The sequence below is a fragment of the Equus quagga genome, chromosome 10 (assembly GCF_021613505.1).
Source record: "Equus quagga isolate Etosha38 chromosome 10, UCLA_HA_Equagga_1.0, whole genome shotgun sequence".
Lineage (NCBI taxonomy): Eukaryota > Metazoa > Chordata > Mammalia > Perissodactyla > Equidae > Equus > Equus quagga.
Window position 1 is genome coordinate 24,401,196 of NC_060276.1, and position 16,073 is coordinate 24,417,268.

Consider the following 16,073-nt stretch of genomic DNA (forward strand, 5'->3'; position numbering starts at 1 on the left):
ACAGTTTATTTACAGCAGCTGTCATGGTGGTTCCAGGGTTGAAGATGTCCCTGGAATCTACCGGATTCTCTTATTTGATGAAGGTAAGTAGAAAAAAATCAAGAATTCCAATTGGATCTGATTTTTTTCCAATTAAAACTATATACTGGATCTCAAATCAGTATTTGTCTCTCTTTACTGTCATTATCATACAAAAATATGCATAGAGGGCAAATATAATTACAAATACAATCAAGAACATGCCAGTTCGTAAGAGTATCTTAATTATTCTGATGACCCTCTCCCCTCCATTTTGCTTGGCTAGGTAGCCAGGGCCTGAACTCTTCCATGTCTTAGTCAGTTTCACGTCCTACGGTTCAGTTTCGTTCAGCACTTACTGCATATTGACCCTATCAGACACTCTCTTGGCAGTGAGGATAGACAGATGAATATGATTCCTGCCTGCAAAGAGTTCAGAATAGTTAGAGAGAGGGAGATGTGAAAAAAATAGTGCTTATGCCCAGCAGTCAGATCTTGGTTTCTAATACCATTCTCCAATAAAAGGAACCAGGGCTCCTTGGAGAAATGACTCATTCTAGTACTGGAGCAGGGATTATACAAGATAAGCCTGGAGCATCTTGTAGTTCTAGAAAGTAAGGAAGTGCTCAAAAAAAGAGAAAACACTCGACATCGATAAGGGTGTGTCAAAAGGGCACACAAGCCTACAGAAAGAGCCCCCCATGGCTAAAGCTGGAACAGCTTGAGCAATAAAACAAAGTAGCATTGGATTTTAATGCAAAGTATAAAACAAAAATCCATGAGTCTGTAAGGATATAAATAAATGGTTGAATTCATAAATAAAGGGAGAAGAGATAAAGCTCTCATGCAGAAGAATTCCAAATAATTTATGTAGATACTCCACCCTCAAAACGGTAGAGTATAACTCCCTACTCCTTAAGTCTTACCTTTGTAAAGTGGCTTCCTTCCAAAGAGTACAATATGAAAAGAGGGAGAGAAAGAGTAATTTTACAGTGGAGAAACCTGACAAACACTACTTCAGCCGGAAGATCAAGATCAACATCAACAGTGATAAGTGACGTGATATAAACCCTTGATTCGATTTGATGGGAATGGCACTTTACACCTGTGGTCTTCCTTCCAAAAACTATAACCCCTGTCTAACTATGAGAAAAAATCAGGCACATTCCAATAGACCAATGCCTGACCAGTACTCCTTAAAACTGTTAAGGTCATAAAAAATAAGGAAAGTCTGAGAAACTGTCACAGCCCAGAGGAGCCTAAGGAGATATGAGGACTAAATATAATTTGGTATCCTAGGTGGAATCCCAGAACAGGAAAATGACATTAGGTAAAAACTAAGGACATCTGAATAAAGTATGGATTTCAGTTAATAATTTTTAAAAGTAGTGCTAATACAATGTGACAAATACTGCGAGGTCACGTGTCCCTCCTCTCTGCTCATTTCTCTCCCTCTCTACTTCTCCCATTGTAGCACCTGTATTTATGACAGTCGTAGCCTGCTTACTGATCTCACTCCCCCACTAGACTGTGAGTGTCACGAAGAAGGGGGCGGTATCATGCACACAAGTAGGCTTCCAGACCACAGCACAGTTCCTAGGTACATTGTTTGCACTTAGTAAATACTTTTTAATGAATTATTGAACAAATACACAATACAGAAATGGTACCAAGGAAAGAGTTCAAGTGAGAGATGATGGAGCCTTAGACTCATGACAGGAAATAAAGAGAAGTTGGCAGATTGGCGAAGGGTTTAGGAGGTAGAAATAAAAAAAAAACCATGCTGCATTCTGGCTATATGAAACTATAGAAAGAAGGAGGAGGAAAGAATACCTTCTGGTTTCTAGCTTAGACAACTGTGTGCGAAGCAGAGTGCTGGGCAGTGACATGTTAGAGATAAAACAAAGGTGTACTCTTCCAAGCTCTCATGGTTTATTGGGGGATACAAACACCAAAAAAAAATTAATATGATATGTAATTCCCAAAACAGAGGTAAGCATAGTGCAAATAACCCAGACTGGAGATTTAGGAAGCCTTCCCTCAAACATGAGTAAAGCCTTAAAAGGCATGTGAGAATTTATTAAGTAAAGAAAGGTTTGTATACCACACCAAGAAACATTAAAAAGTTTTCAGAGTTTTTAAAGCTGGGAGCCAAATTATCAGAATAAACCTGAAGGCAGTGTGAAAAAAATGGATTTAAGATTTCAAAAACACCTCTTATGAGCAGGAATATAGAAAATATTCCTGCCAGAGATGATGAGAGTTAGAACTAATGTGATGGCAGGAGGGGTAGAAGAAGAGAATGGATAGTTTTCATGCACAACTGCATGTGGAGAGAAAAAGAGGGAGTAAGGATTAAACTTCCAAGTTTGGGGCTTGGCTTATGTCAGCAGTACATGGACCTTAGGTTCAAGCAAAATATCCCCCAAACCAAAGTTACTGCAGTCATCAAAAACATGAGAGGCTTGTCCAATGGCATAATAGTTGAGTTTGTGCACTCTACTTCAGCAGCCCAGAGTTCACAGGTTCAGATCCCGGGCATGGACCTACACATCGGGCCATGCTGTGGAGGCATCCCACAAACAAAAAAAAATAGAGGAAGATTGGCACAGATGTTAGCTCATGGCCAATCTTCCTCACCAAAAAAAAAATGAAATTAGGAAGAATCAAAATTAATGAATGAGCTGTCATGTATGCAGATAAAAATAACACAAGAGATCCCATGTAAATATCTAATTGAAGAATTTCAGGAATACCAAAATCCAATCAAGATAACTTTAGAGTCACCTTTCAGAGGTATGGCTGATTGTGATTATAACTAAAAAAAAAAGATCAAATGTAATCAGTTCTCTAATGTCCTGAAAGAAGGAAAAAATGGATTAGAGAAGTGTGGTGGGCAGCTAAAAAAGGGAAGCTTGGAGAAAAAAAGGTTGGCAATGTATGTCCAGCACAGCCCTTCCTAAACGACACTCCTCTGTCTTTGGACATGCCTTTCAATTTACAGCGGGAGCCTCAGAGGATGGTAGTGTCCCCCAGTAAGGCAGGAAGCCTGGAAGAGAAGATGTAGGTTATTGAAGGATGGGGAAGGCAGGAAGAGAATAACTTCTGTTTTGGATTTGTTGAGTTGGAGGTGACTGTGAGACATCCAGGCAGTCATCTACTAAGTCACTGGAGAACTGAGTGTGAAAGGTACGTATGAGAGAAATAATCTCCTGGGATTTTCTCTCTTCTGCTTCTTTCTCTACCCTCATATGAGTGGTATTGAAATATCAGCATCATTACAGGGTAGCCGTACACATTGAATTTTTTTATACCCAGCCCTATTACTAGAAAAACAAAGTATCTATCTCCTTGCTACATAAGGAGGAAGATACATTAATTCCTTCATTTCTTAAGAGAATTTTCCATTTGTGACAAAAGGCAAACCCTAGGGGGTGCATACTGAACAAATTGCTTTGAATAACTTTACTTTTCTCTTCCTTAGCACAAGTCCTGCTCACAAATACTATCTGGCTATGGACCCTGTGTCTGAATCACTTTATCTATCAGACACCAATACTCGAAAAGTCTACAAGTTGAAATCTCTTGTGGAAACAAAAGATCTGTCCAAGAATTTCGAGGTGGTGGCAGGAACAGGTGACCAGTGCCTTCCCTTTGACCAGAGTCACTGTGGAGACGGCGGGAGAGCATCGGAAGCTTCACTGAACAGCCCGCGAGGTAAAAAAAAAGAAATCCTTTAAGGCATCTAAAGATTTCATTTGACTTCAAAAAATCCTAAGACTGTAGCCACACTGTAGTCTATCCAGCTCAATATGCCTCTAACAGACATAGTCTGTGAAGTCTATCCCAGAAGATAGGTCCACTCAGGACTAATTTTTAGCCAATATGCATCAGTATAGTCATAACTGGTACTAAAATAAAGAAATGCTTCTTTTCTGGTTGATAATTATTGCCCAGAGCCCTCTGAGCGCCTCCCTGACACCCCAACCTCTCTTTGGGAAACCCCACAGTCCAACAACTGCAAGCTTAACTCCTGGCATGGCAGAGAACCTCAAGGACATAGGCTTTAGCACTGTGGCCTGCGCTGGCTGGGATCCACGTCTGTGCCCGCCTTCTACCAAGTAAATATGTTGACTAGCTCACAGACTCTAGACATTTCTGGCTTTCGCTTAACAACCAATCTTTAATGAACCTTTCTTCCTTTAATTTGTCTAAATCATTCTTGAAGCTATTTATATTTTCAATTTATATCACCCCTAAGACAATAAATTCCAATTTTTTTTTTTTTTTTGCCTTTTGTGGGAGCTTGGCCTTATTTCTACTTCTCCTAAATTTACCTCTCAATCTCCAAGTGCCACCCCTCAGTTCTGTTGCCTGGGATTTGTGAATAAATCTGTGTTCTCCCCATTGGCCTCATGATTTTATGGACTTGGACCACATTCCCATCTTAGGCCACTAAGCGGAAAGATAGTCAACTTTTAAGTCTGTCATCATAAATCATCCACCCAACTTTCATAATTATTTAATCATTCTTTTCTGTTCCTTCTCCAAGATATTGTGTGTGTGTGTGTGTGTGTGTGTGTGTGTGTGTGCTTTTATTTTAGTAGGTCTTATGAAGTATTTGTTTTAGTGGGTTTTAAGAAGTCAGTGTTTTTTTTAACTATTATTCTAATAATACACACTTGTTGCAGAAAATTAGAAGAGAGAACACAAAAAATGTTTTTAATTAAAATCACCCATAATCCTACCACATGTAGAAAACCACTGTTAACATTTTAGTGTATATCTTTCTAGATTTTTTCTATGCGTATCATATATTTTATTCTCTAATAAATGCGATCAAAATATTAGAACGCAGTTCTATAATCTGCTCCTCATACTTAATGTGTTATGAGCATCTTTCCATGCCAAAAAATATAGTGAAGTCAATGTGTTTAATTTGTTAGATGGTCACTTATTATTTCAAATATTAAGAGGTTACTCTTTAGCCATTTGACATTTGCCATATGGGGATTAAATTCCAACTACAATCAGATTTTAAAGCCTTCCATTTCTTCAAGGCCTGTATCTGTCATAAAGCCCCTCTGGCTAAGCCAAGCCCATTAAATCTGAATTTCTTTAACAGTATCTACACTACTCAATTAGCACTTGATTATATTTTGCCTTCTTTTACTTTCCAATTTTTTCATGAATGGGAGGTTTTTTACTACCGAAGTAAGTTGCTTGAGATGAGAAACTACATCTAATATTTCTTTTGAATCTCCCCCACCTCTCCAGCAATATCTTGCACAGTGTGAGGTCCCCGGCACATGCTTATTGTGTAACTGATCAATTAGGTAAGGCTTATCTGTACCAAGTATTCCTAAAAAGAATTTCAGTGGTGCTTAAAGGGGAAGACGTTTTACCCTAGGGGAACATAAGCCTCCCAAGTATCATGGTAAAGTGTTTTGAAACATTTTTTTTTCTCGTGTGCCAGCTCTCATTCCTTACACACAGTAGGTCCACAATCAATATTTGATAAGTGAATGCATCCATCAAGATACAACATAAAATCAGCTCATCTTTCAAGGAAATACAGCAGGCTGGGTCCCACCTTTTCCACAGGTTTAAAATTCTTGCAGGTATTATAAGGATTTCTGCATAAGAAATAAGGAGGAATCAAGCTTGTATTGTGCCTGAAATTGACATCCTCCTGAGTTGCTGCTAGTATGAAAACCACTCATCTCGCCTACCACATTCAACCTGCCACATAGAGGATGAATATCTCGGCTTTTCCAAATAAAGCAAATAATTGGTTCACTGCAGCTTTTTCTTTTTCTTTTTTTTTTTGCTTGGAAAGCAGCAATAATAGAGTCCTGATGAACAGGATTTACATGAAGTCTTGAAGCATCAGTAATGAGAGTGCCAAAATTTATATATCTATTAAAGTTAATATTAAACTAAGTTTTTCTTCCTGTCATAGCTAGTAGTGCATTTTCCTTTGGTTGATTTATCCATCTCTCTATCCAAGAGTGGCCTTTAGAATAATCTGGTACACTTTATTCATCCCAAAGCAGTAAGGGGACCTAAGAACATCTGGCCCAGGCCTCAGGACAGCTGAATATCTAATCCATCTCAGACAGCTTTTACATAAGGTACTGAAGCTGATGTTGGCAACATCTGCACTGATGCAGTGAGTGAATAAGAATGTTTAAAGGAGGGGAATGTGTGGCTCACACTAAGTATCCACCACATCTCCTTCAACCACGTTAACAGTGTTCCAAGACCCTGTTAGTGATCTTCAAAATCATTCAGATGGCAGAACCTATGTCCAGACATCAGTTACTCTGAAAATGCTGGTCAGAGCATTTAGATGCCTAGCTAGGGCACCTATCTCTATGCTGAATATAGACAGCACTTACCTTTGGCAGTGAATCAGAAGTGAGATGCTCATTATATGGAATGCTGCAGGGCAATTTCATAGAGTTCGGGAGAAGAAGGAAAAATCACGCAAGAAATCATTAAAGCACAGTGTGCGAATTGAGAGGAGAGTATTGCTAATTGCTAATTATGTCTTTGAGGTTCTCCTGTAGGTTCTTTATCTCTCAAGAAAGCCCAATGTGTTTGTTTTTTGCTTTACAACTACCATGCACATCAGCTCCTTCTTCCTTCTCCCTTGGAAGACAGCAAACGTTTAATGGATTTCTTTAAGGAGAGGTTTGATTTTTCTCTCCACCCAGAAGCTAATAAAGAAACGCTGTAGATCAGTAGAAAATAGAAATGTACATCTAGGGAGTACCATTTCTAGGTTAGGAAAGAGAGCTTGCTCTAAGACTTTAACAAGCAACATATTGCAATTATAGGCAGGTTCTCCAACATGTCCTTAATTATGCAAGGTAAGTCAAATAAATGTTAGTCTGCAAGACAGCTAATTTATTTTCTGAATCTATTCTAAAAATAGGATGAAATAAAATTTGCTTTTGAGATCATTCGTCCTTAAATCAGAATAAATTATCAAATGGGATTAAAAAACAGGCAGCAAAAGGTAAAAGGTCAGAATCCGTGGGGTTTTTTTTTTTTTTTTGAGAAATGGCAGGAAATTGTGACAAATACCGGATTAAGGAGCTTAGACTTTCTTGTTCAATCCATGTAATGCCAGTGTTTCTTTGAATGACCCTGTGTAAGTCACTGTACCTCACTGTGGTTTCATCTCCCTGAACATTAAATAGACTTAATGATGCCATTGACTAGTTTTGTAACATTGGGCTAGTCATTTAAACACTAGGTCCTGAGATTCTTAGATTTTAAGCTGAAGGAAGGGCTTGTGATGATCTCTCTCCAAGCTCTAATGTATTAAAATAGCCATAGCTATAACTTACTGAGTGACCAGTGTGTGCCACACACTGTGTTAGACACTTTACACACAGTATATCTAATCTTCACAGCAATTCGCAAGGTAAATAGTATTGTCCCCACTGTATAGATGAGGAAACAGAGACTCAGATAGGTTAAGAGATTTACCCAGAGTCATACAGTTTACAGATAACACTGAAGCTCAAAGCGGGTCTGCCTGACTCTAAAACCTACGATGCGGGGAAAAAAAAAAAAAAAGCCCATAATGCCTCCCCCATACCACACTGCCTGCCCTTAACTCAAATCCATTGTCTCTGTTGGCTTCTCTGGAAAGATAGGAAATATTGGGAAAATGCTTTTCAATCTAATAACATGTATTCAATGGGAACAAAGTATTTTTATTTGCTAAAGAAATGTCTTTTAGTTACCTTTTCGCGTTAAAACTATTTCTCTAATTTTTCTGACCTGGCAGTGTACCCATAGTGCGCTACATAGTATTTGCATAGTCTGTAAGTATAATTATTCAAATAAATCTCCAGAAAACCTTGTCATATCTCTTTGGAAGATTCTGCAATTAGGAACTTCACCAACTTTTCTTAAGTGATGGAGCCAGGAAACCTTAACTTTATTAAATTACTTGACTGCAACTGGTAACTACAAATTTTGTTTAAAGGAAAAGTGGAAGTGTTCCTGAATAGAATTTCATATAAGATAGCCCCTGGGTACTTCGCCTGGGAAGAAGTCTTTATCTGATACAGTTTTATGCACTTTGATTTGAATCCCAATAAAGGGAAACATTTGCCATCTTGCTCATCAATACTTCAATGTAATGAGGCAAGGAAAAAAAGTTTAGCAAAGAGGTTGATAGTGTGCTAATCCCTGGCATTGTATATGAGTTTGAATTGACTTTGAAAGATGCTTTTAAAACATGCATGGATGATGTAGTTGAAACTTAGATTCCATTTATTATTTTTACTGCAACTTTCTTTAATTCTACAGAGAACTCAAACTAATGAGTCATGTAATAGATGACCAAGTACTTAAGCAGAATGTGAAATGGTACTAGGTGGGGATATAAAATAAAATTTGTGACAAGCTGAATACATTTATTTTTTTAAGTAGATACAGAGGGTGAAGGAGTGACTGGACAAGATGAAATTAATCAATGACTTAATTTGGTTCTCTTGGACCTCACCAAGGATTATATCTCTATTATCATGTGTGTCTTTAAGCAAACTGACCTCAGAACTCAGCAGGACTTAGGCAATATCAGACAAGTGCAAACAGCCCCTGAGCTGTTCCCAAGAAGGGAAATGCTCCTTAAATCTTGACAGGTTCCAAAAGTGTTTTTAGGGTATTCATGACTCTAATCATACAGGAGTCACTTTAACTTTATTGGCAATTAAGAAAGCTGCGTATGATAAAGTCTAGACAAAAACAATCTGTTTTGTCCCTCCCCAGATCTATCTGAGGTGCACCCTAAAGCTCTACTGATCCCCTTGGCATCTACGTGCTATTCTGAAAGGCGAAATTGGGGGTTAATTGAAAGATACTAAAACTCTAATCAGTGACATCTTGCTGATATCACTGGTGTCTGTGGGGGAAAAGTATAGTGCACAAACAGGTATGAGAATGTTCTTTTGGTTCTCCCATGCAATGAGGGGTAGTAAGGTTTTTCCTAAATTCCTTTAGTGTGTGAACCATTATGGTGACATAGCCATTTGGATTGGCATAGGACCAGCGCTCAACAAAATTGCAGGCAAGCACAGCATAAGTAAAATGAACGGTATATTTAGGAAATTATAAATAAATAAGTACTGTTAAAGTAAAAACATTTGAGGCTAATAGGAGGAGAAGGGGCACGAATGGGAAGTTCGGATTTTATCCTATGGGCAAAGGATTTGAAGCAGGAGAGTGACTTGATCATCCAATGCATGCATTTTTGATTGATTATTTTAGTGACAGGCTAGTAAATGCACCGCAGTGAGACTGGGGCAAAGAAATGATAGAGAATACTAATATCTATAGGGTAGACGATGGAAGGTGATCTAATGAAAGAGACAGAAGGGAAGCCTTCAGAAGAAAAGGAGGTGAACAAAGAGAGCTTGGTATCCAGGAAGCCAAGGGAATAGATTATTTTAAGAAGGTGTGGAAAACAGTATCAAATGTCACACATTTGTAGCCAGTGGATTAGGCAGTGAGGAGTTTATTGGTGACACTGCCATTGGTGGTTTGAATGGTGGTAGAGGTGGAAGCCAGATTTCTGTCATTTAACAAGCCAATACGAGGTAAGAAAGTAAATACCACAGTGAAGATCACTCTTCTGAGAAGCTTGGATGCGAGAGAGAGAGTGATAAGTAGTGAGAGGACAAGGCACTCAGGGGAGGCTTTTTCTGTAGGAGACGTGGCAATGGTTGTAGGTAAATGCAAACACACAGAAGACAGAGAATAAGTGATGAAAACAGGTCTGGAGGAAACTGGGACAGAATAGGTCTTGAATGGGAGGGGAGATTGGAGAGACTATCCTAAAATAATGTTAGGTGTAGAGATGAGGATAAGTTTGTAGATAGAAGGAGCTAGAAGGTTGGTGGTACTCCATTCTGATAACCTCAGTGTTCTCAGAGAAGTGGATCTACTTTGCCAAAAATGAGGAAGTAATGTTAAGCCTTGAGGTATAAGGGAAAGGTTTGAAAGAGCCACTTAGCGAAGTAAGCTTTTTGGGTAAGATCAACATTCTGCCACCCATGGCCAAATTCCCAGCTTCAAGGCATTTCCTGTGGGAACTTTATTCCCACCTCCTTGTTCTAGAATCAGAGCATCTTGAGATGAATATGTTTGACAAAGCCTTAAAATTTAGGCAAAATAGTTGCTTTCCGTTACTCAGTGATACCGTGCTGTTTCCACTTCTGGAGATTTCTTTCCTAAACTGTGTTATTGGTCTCTCAATTTACAGCAGCTACACCAGAGGACTTAGTGTCTGTTATACAACCGGAATGAGAGCTTAACTTGTTATTTGCAGTTAGTCTAATGCATCTGCTTATGATGGTCAAAAGATTTTGACCTTATATTATGTCAGTGGCTGGAACTTGAGAACCTTTCTGCCTTTTCTGACACAATCCTAAAGCCATAAGCTGTTGGTGGAGAAGTCAGACAAAAGGAAGTCACTTACATCTAGCCTTGGCTAATTGGTCCAGGAACCATCCATGGTTAATACAGAGAAACCTGTATTAAGTTCATTCAAGTTTTATAAGGCTACAAATGCATTATTAAATGACCTTTTCTTCTACATTTATTTTGTTTTAAGATTTTATTTTTCCTTTTTCTCCCCAAAGCCCCCCGGTACATAGTTGTGTATTTTTAGTTGTGGGTCCTTCTAGTTGTGGCATGTGGGACACTGCCTCAGCACAGCCTGATGAGCGGTGCCATGTCCGTGCCCAGGATTCAAACCGGGGAAACCCTGGGCTGCCAAAGCTGAGCGTGTGGACTTAACCACTTGGCCACGGGGCCAGCCCCATCTTCTTCATTTATTTTAATTTTCATGTGTGCATAAGATTCTAGCAAACACAGAGGTAATATTTTAGAGGCCAAACACCATAAGAGATAAGTTCCCAAGTTCTGGAGTCAAACAGAACTGGATGCAAATCCCAAATCCACCACTCCTTAAATGTGTGACCTTGAGTGAGTCACCTAACTTCCCTGAGCTGCAGCTTCCTCATCCATGAAGTTAGGATACTAGTAATATTGCCCACGTAACGGAGTGCTCGGTAATGTGTATAAAGTGCAGTGCCCAGCATGTAGTGGGTACACGTTAAATGTTACCTGCCCTTATGATCAGGCTTACTGTTTTCTTGCTAATAATAATACTGCTTATTATCCAAACATGGAATAAGTTACTTTGGAAGAAGGCAAGTCCCATGTCCTTGTAAATAAAACTGAGATACAATAATTTCTAGATAGGAATGGTGCCGCAAAAGAAGCAAGAGTCAAGGTATGGTGGGATTCAGGTGGGATTCGTTGTATATGATTTAACTAGTTGTTCCCTCAGAAGCTTGAGATACAGTAATTCTAGTGCTGGTTCCTCATACATATTGTATTTTGAGGAGCCCCCCAAGGCCCACCTAACCAAAATAATTCCCTTAGCAGTCTACCATTTCACCATTAAATTCATTCCATAAGGGTTTTCTTCAGATGTGAACTTCAGTTTGTAGTGCAGGATATTGCCTGGGAGAGAAGCACGTTAATCCCTCACTAAAACACTTTATGGGGGCCCTGAGGGCATGCAGCACAGGATGGGTGTGTTTGGACAGATGAGATCACCTGAGGGGGACAAGCCAAGGTGGAAGCTACTCCAGGTAGCATGGGCAAGTGCAATGCTAGGTATCTGGCAGAATGGCAGCAAAGTGGGGAGAGATGGAGGAATAACAATGATATCCTTCTCTTCAGCAGTATTATCTAGAATGAAACTCAGAACCCTACATATCAAGACAGAGAGTGTGGAATTATGATTCTTCCTCTTTTTATTTAAGATCACTAGCCAAAATAACGTTGCTTCCTTATCACAGCTCCTCAGTGTCGCATCTTTCTTATCCGTCCACTTAGGAATCGCCTCGGCTGATAAAAAGAAGAACCCCCTCCCAACCAAACAAAAATGACAGCGATCACACACTAACAGACTGCAAATCACTTAAATCATATTTTGAGTGGTGTATTATGGTAACCTATAAATAACTAATTGCGTAAAATTGCTTTAGTAGTTTCTAGATGGCAGCTTTAATTAAAAGCACCAGAGACATTTAGAAGTTTAGAAATGGATGGCATGTAATTTGCCCTTTTACCAACCATAAAATGGTAATTAAGGAATTTGATTCACTTCTTCCTATTAAAAGTTTTATGAGAATAGCAAGTTCCTTCTAAATACAGTTTCTCTGCAGCAGAAGGTAGTACGTTTGCTTTATCAGTCTTCTCCAGCAGGGTAAGATGTTTTAATGTACAAATTCTTCAGAAGTTAATTAGGAAATTTCTTTCAATGTAAAATGTTTGTTTTTAAGGTTCTGAAACATGAAACTGTATTAGAGCTAAAGCTTTGATCATGGCCCCATATTGCTCCACCATCAATACAAGATGGCCTAGTCGTTTCAAGTTTACCAAATGCGTGGAGCTGACTATGAAATCTAAGAAATGAGGAAGTCGTTTCCTGGTGATCTGGCATGCTTTGCTGATTCTTGAGTGAATCTAAAGTCTACAGTGTGTTGACATCCCAGAGAGTCTAGAATGTTCACTCCACAACAGAGGAGTCATCAGAAGATGTTTTTAACTTCACTGATCCTCCAGCAATACTGGATGAATTAGCACGTATAGAGTGTAAAATTCAAACAACATGCAGCAAATCCGGATGTCTTTGGAAAGCCGTGATTTTAACATCATCACAGGCTAAAATACAGCTGGAAATGGAGCCAGGAAACCCATTTTTATTTTATAACTGATCAATTGGTTGCATTTTTTGGCCACTTCAGCCCAAGGATTATAGATGGCGCCACACAGGGCATTTAGACCAGCATTTCAAAGGCACTGATGACTTAAGTTATTTGCACATAAGAAAGACAGCTGCTGGTTTGGGTTTTTTTTTAAGTCAAGCAGATTCTCTAAAGTTATCCAAACTGGATGAACTTAAGCAGAAAACTGGTAAAATAGGGGATGTTTGAAAGGTCTCCTCTTCATTTCCTCTCTCAGTGACTCCCCTTGCTAACTCTGAGCCCATTCCTCCAGCCCTCAGCCTGTCTTCCCCAGATAGAAATCCAGCCTTTCCTCTTCCCTCTCCCCTGATCAGAACTGGGTGGGCATAGTAAAGTGGTACACTAAAGGGGGATGGGACAGTGGGAGGAATATTTTATCACTGACATTGTTTAGAATTTCCAGTGAATGGTGATAGTAAATACAGACCTACTATTCATCAGTTTTATTATTGTTTTTAATATTTCTACCGAAAATGCACACGCCTTAGTGTCTGCACCCAAGGCAGATCACTCCCACAGCCCCCAAACTTGGCACACCTCTGCAGGCATAAGGAAAGTGCTCACAAAATAATATTCAGTGGAAAGTTTAGGAAACAAAGCTGTACTGTATGCTGCTACATCTGTAAGGGTGCACATTTAGGGTATACACAGAGAGAGAATAGTTTGAGAGGAAATTTATCTAAATGTTAGCAGTGCTAACTGCTGCCTAAGGAATGTTGAGTGATTTTATTTTCTTTAATTTTCTGAGCGTGTATTATTTTTATAATTCAACAAAACATAAAACATGTTATTTTAAAACACATGCACACACACACTGTTCTGTGCTATGGCCAGTCTCTGAGGACTCAGGTTTCTTTGCTTTCATAGATGACAGCTCTCCAGAAGGGGTGTCATAGTACTGATGGTTGACAACCGGTTACTCTCATCTGAGCGTGTTGCTGGAGACCTGCTGCATGGGTGAAACCATAAGTCAAGGGAGAGACCTAAATGGAAGACATTGAAGGAATCCTGGCAGGCTGATAGTAAAAGATATTTTAATTACATTTATTATCTTTTAAGAAAAAGAAGTATAAAGAATAAACATTAAAATGGCCTATCATCTCACCATCTAGATAAGCCAAGTTGATATGAAACAAAAACATAAAATATATATCTGTGGTTTGAAAGTTCAAACTCTATAGAAAGGTACAGAAAGAAAATTCCAGGCTTCTTTACCACAAACGCCCACACCCTGGTCTCTCTCTTTAAAGGTAATCAGTGTTAACAGTTTCTTGTGATTCCTTTGAGACCTTTATGTATATTTTTCTCTTACATAAAAAAGTCAGGGGCCGGCCTGGTGACGCAGCAGTTAAGTGCGCACATTCCGCTTTGGTGGCCCAGGGTTCGCTGGTTCGGATCCCGGGTGCGGACATGGCACTACATGACAAGCCATGCTGTGGTAGGCGTCCCACATATAAAGTAGAGGAAGATGGGCATGGATGTTAGCTCAGGGCCAGTCTTCCTCAGCAAAAAGAGGGGGATTGGCAGCAGATGTTAGCTCACGGCTAATCTTCCTCAAAAAAGAAAACGATCATACCATATAGGTTAGTCTTCACCCAGCTTCTTTCATTTAATAATATATCTTGAAGATCTTTCCATAAAAGCATGTACATATCTACCTCTTTGTTTTTAAGAGCTGTATGATACTACAAAATATACCATAACTTATTAAGCCATTTGCTTCTTGATGGAGAAGGTTTTTTTAAAATCTTTTGTCACTACAGTGCTGCATTGAACAATCTAGTTCACATATTTTGGAGCACTTTTCTGAGAACATACATAGGGTTCATTTTTAGCAGTAGTAGATATTACCAAGTTGTCCTCCCAAAAGAGTGAACACGTTAACGCTGTCACCAATAGTGTGGAAGAGTGCCTGTTTTGCCTTACCTTCAGCAGGTATCTTGTAGCTTGCAGCTTTGTTTTGAATTTCTTTAATTATAAATGTAGTTGAGGGTACTTTCATCTCTGTTGTGACCATTTGTATCTTTTTCAGTAAACGTGCCTTCATATCCTCTGCCCATTTTTCTACTGAACTGTTGATCTTTCTGCTTTGGAAATTAAGAAATGCATCCCTTTGTCTCTCATATGTGTTGCAAATATTTTCCAAGTTTGTCATTTTGCTCCTTTTTAACCATATAGAAGTTTTCTAACTTTATAGAGTCAGATTTATCAACGTGTTTCCTTAAGGTCTCTAACACTTTGTGTCCTCCTAGAAAAGCCTTCCTGTAGTAAAGGTATTCTTAAGGCAAATGGACAGGCTTTTCAACGACCCTTAAATCATACTATGAGTCTTTCCCTCTTGGACCCTGTGCAATTTGGAAAACTTAGGAAGTGTTTAGAGTAGTTAAAAAAAAAAGACTTTGGAATCAGGCAGATAAAACTGAGCTCAAATTTATTACTAACATCTCTACGCCACTGTTCTCATCTGTAAAATGAAGATAGTCGACCTACCTTCCTTATCAGGTTGTAGAGGATGAAATGACTCAATATGAGTTTATCCAGTACCTGGCACAGATAAAGTACTGAATAAGATATGATGATGAGGATAATGATAAGTAAATAATTTTTAAACTAATAACTTATTAACTGGATTGTTTTCAAAGCTAGCAATATACATTGTGTTTTCAAAATTGTTTAGCTGTATTTAAATTTTCCTCTGTCAAACTTTGTTGACTATATATACACAGCCCTAATTTAATTGTTTGCAAAATATGTTGTCCAACTAAAGGAAAAAATGCAACAATGTATTTGAAATACTTGAAGAGAGGTACTGGTGGGAGCTTGGCTGAAGAAAAATGTATGAAAAATCAGAAGTATACATGTGCTAGGATGTCATTACAGTACAAAAAATGGAAGGAACCTAATAATCCATCAAAAGGGTTCAGTCAAATGAGGGAATATTACACAAAAGTAAAAATGAACTAACTAGATCTACATGTAAAAACATCAATATTTACAAAACACGAGGTTGCATGAATAAAAGAGAGAATTACAAAAGAATATATATGGTGTGGTATCATCAGCCTATTTTTTATTGTGGTAAAATATATAAAACACAAAATTTACCACTTTAACTATTTTTAAGTGTACAATTCTGAGGCAGTAGGTACATTCACATTGTTGTGCAACCATCACCACCATCCATCACCTACATGAGTTTTTGAAGCATAA

General features: G+C 38.6%; 1 protein-coding gene across 1 annotated transcript in view; it reads left to right on the forward strand.

Moving 5' to 3' along the window:
• TENM1 (teneurin transmembrane protein 1) overlaps positions 1–16,073 on the forward strand; it is a 526,446-nt gene that overhangs the window by 422,981 nt on the left and 87,392 nt on the right. Inside the window, exon 22 of the mRNA XM_046672513.1 lies at positions 3,503–3,735. Within this exon, the coding sequence (XP_046528469.1) occupies positions 3,503–3,735 (233 nt within the window). The remainder of the gene's footprint in view (positions 1–3,502; positions 3,736–16,073) is intronic.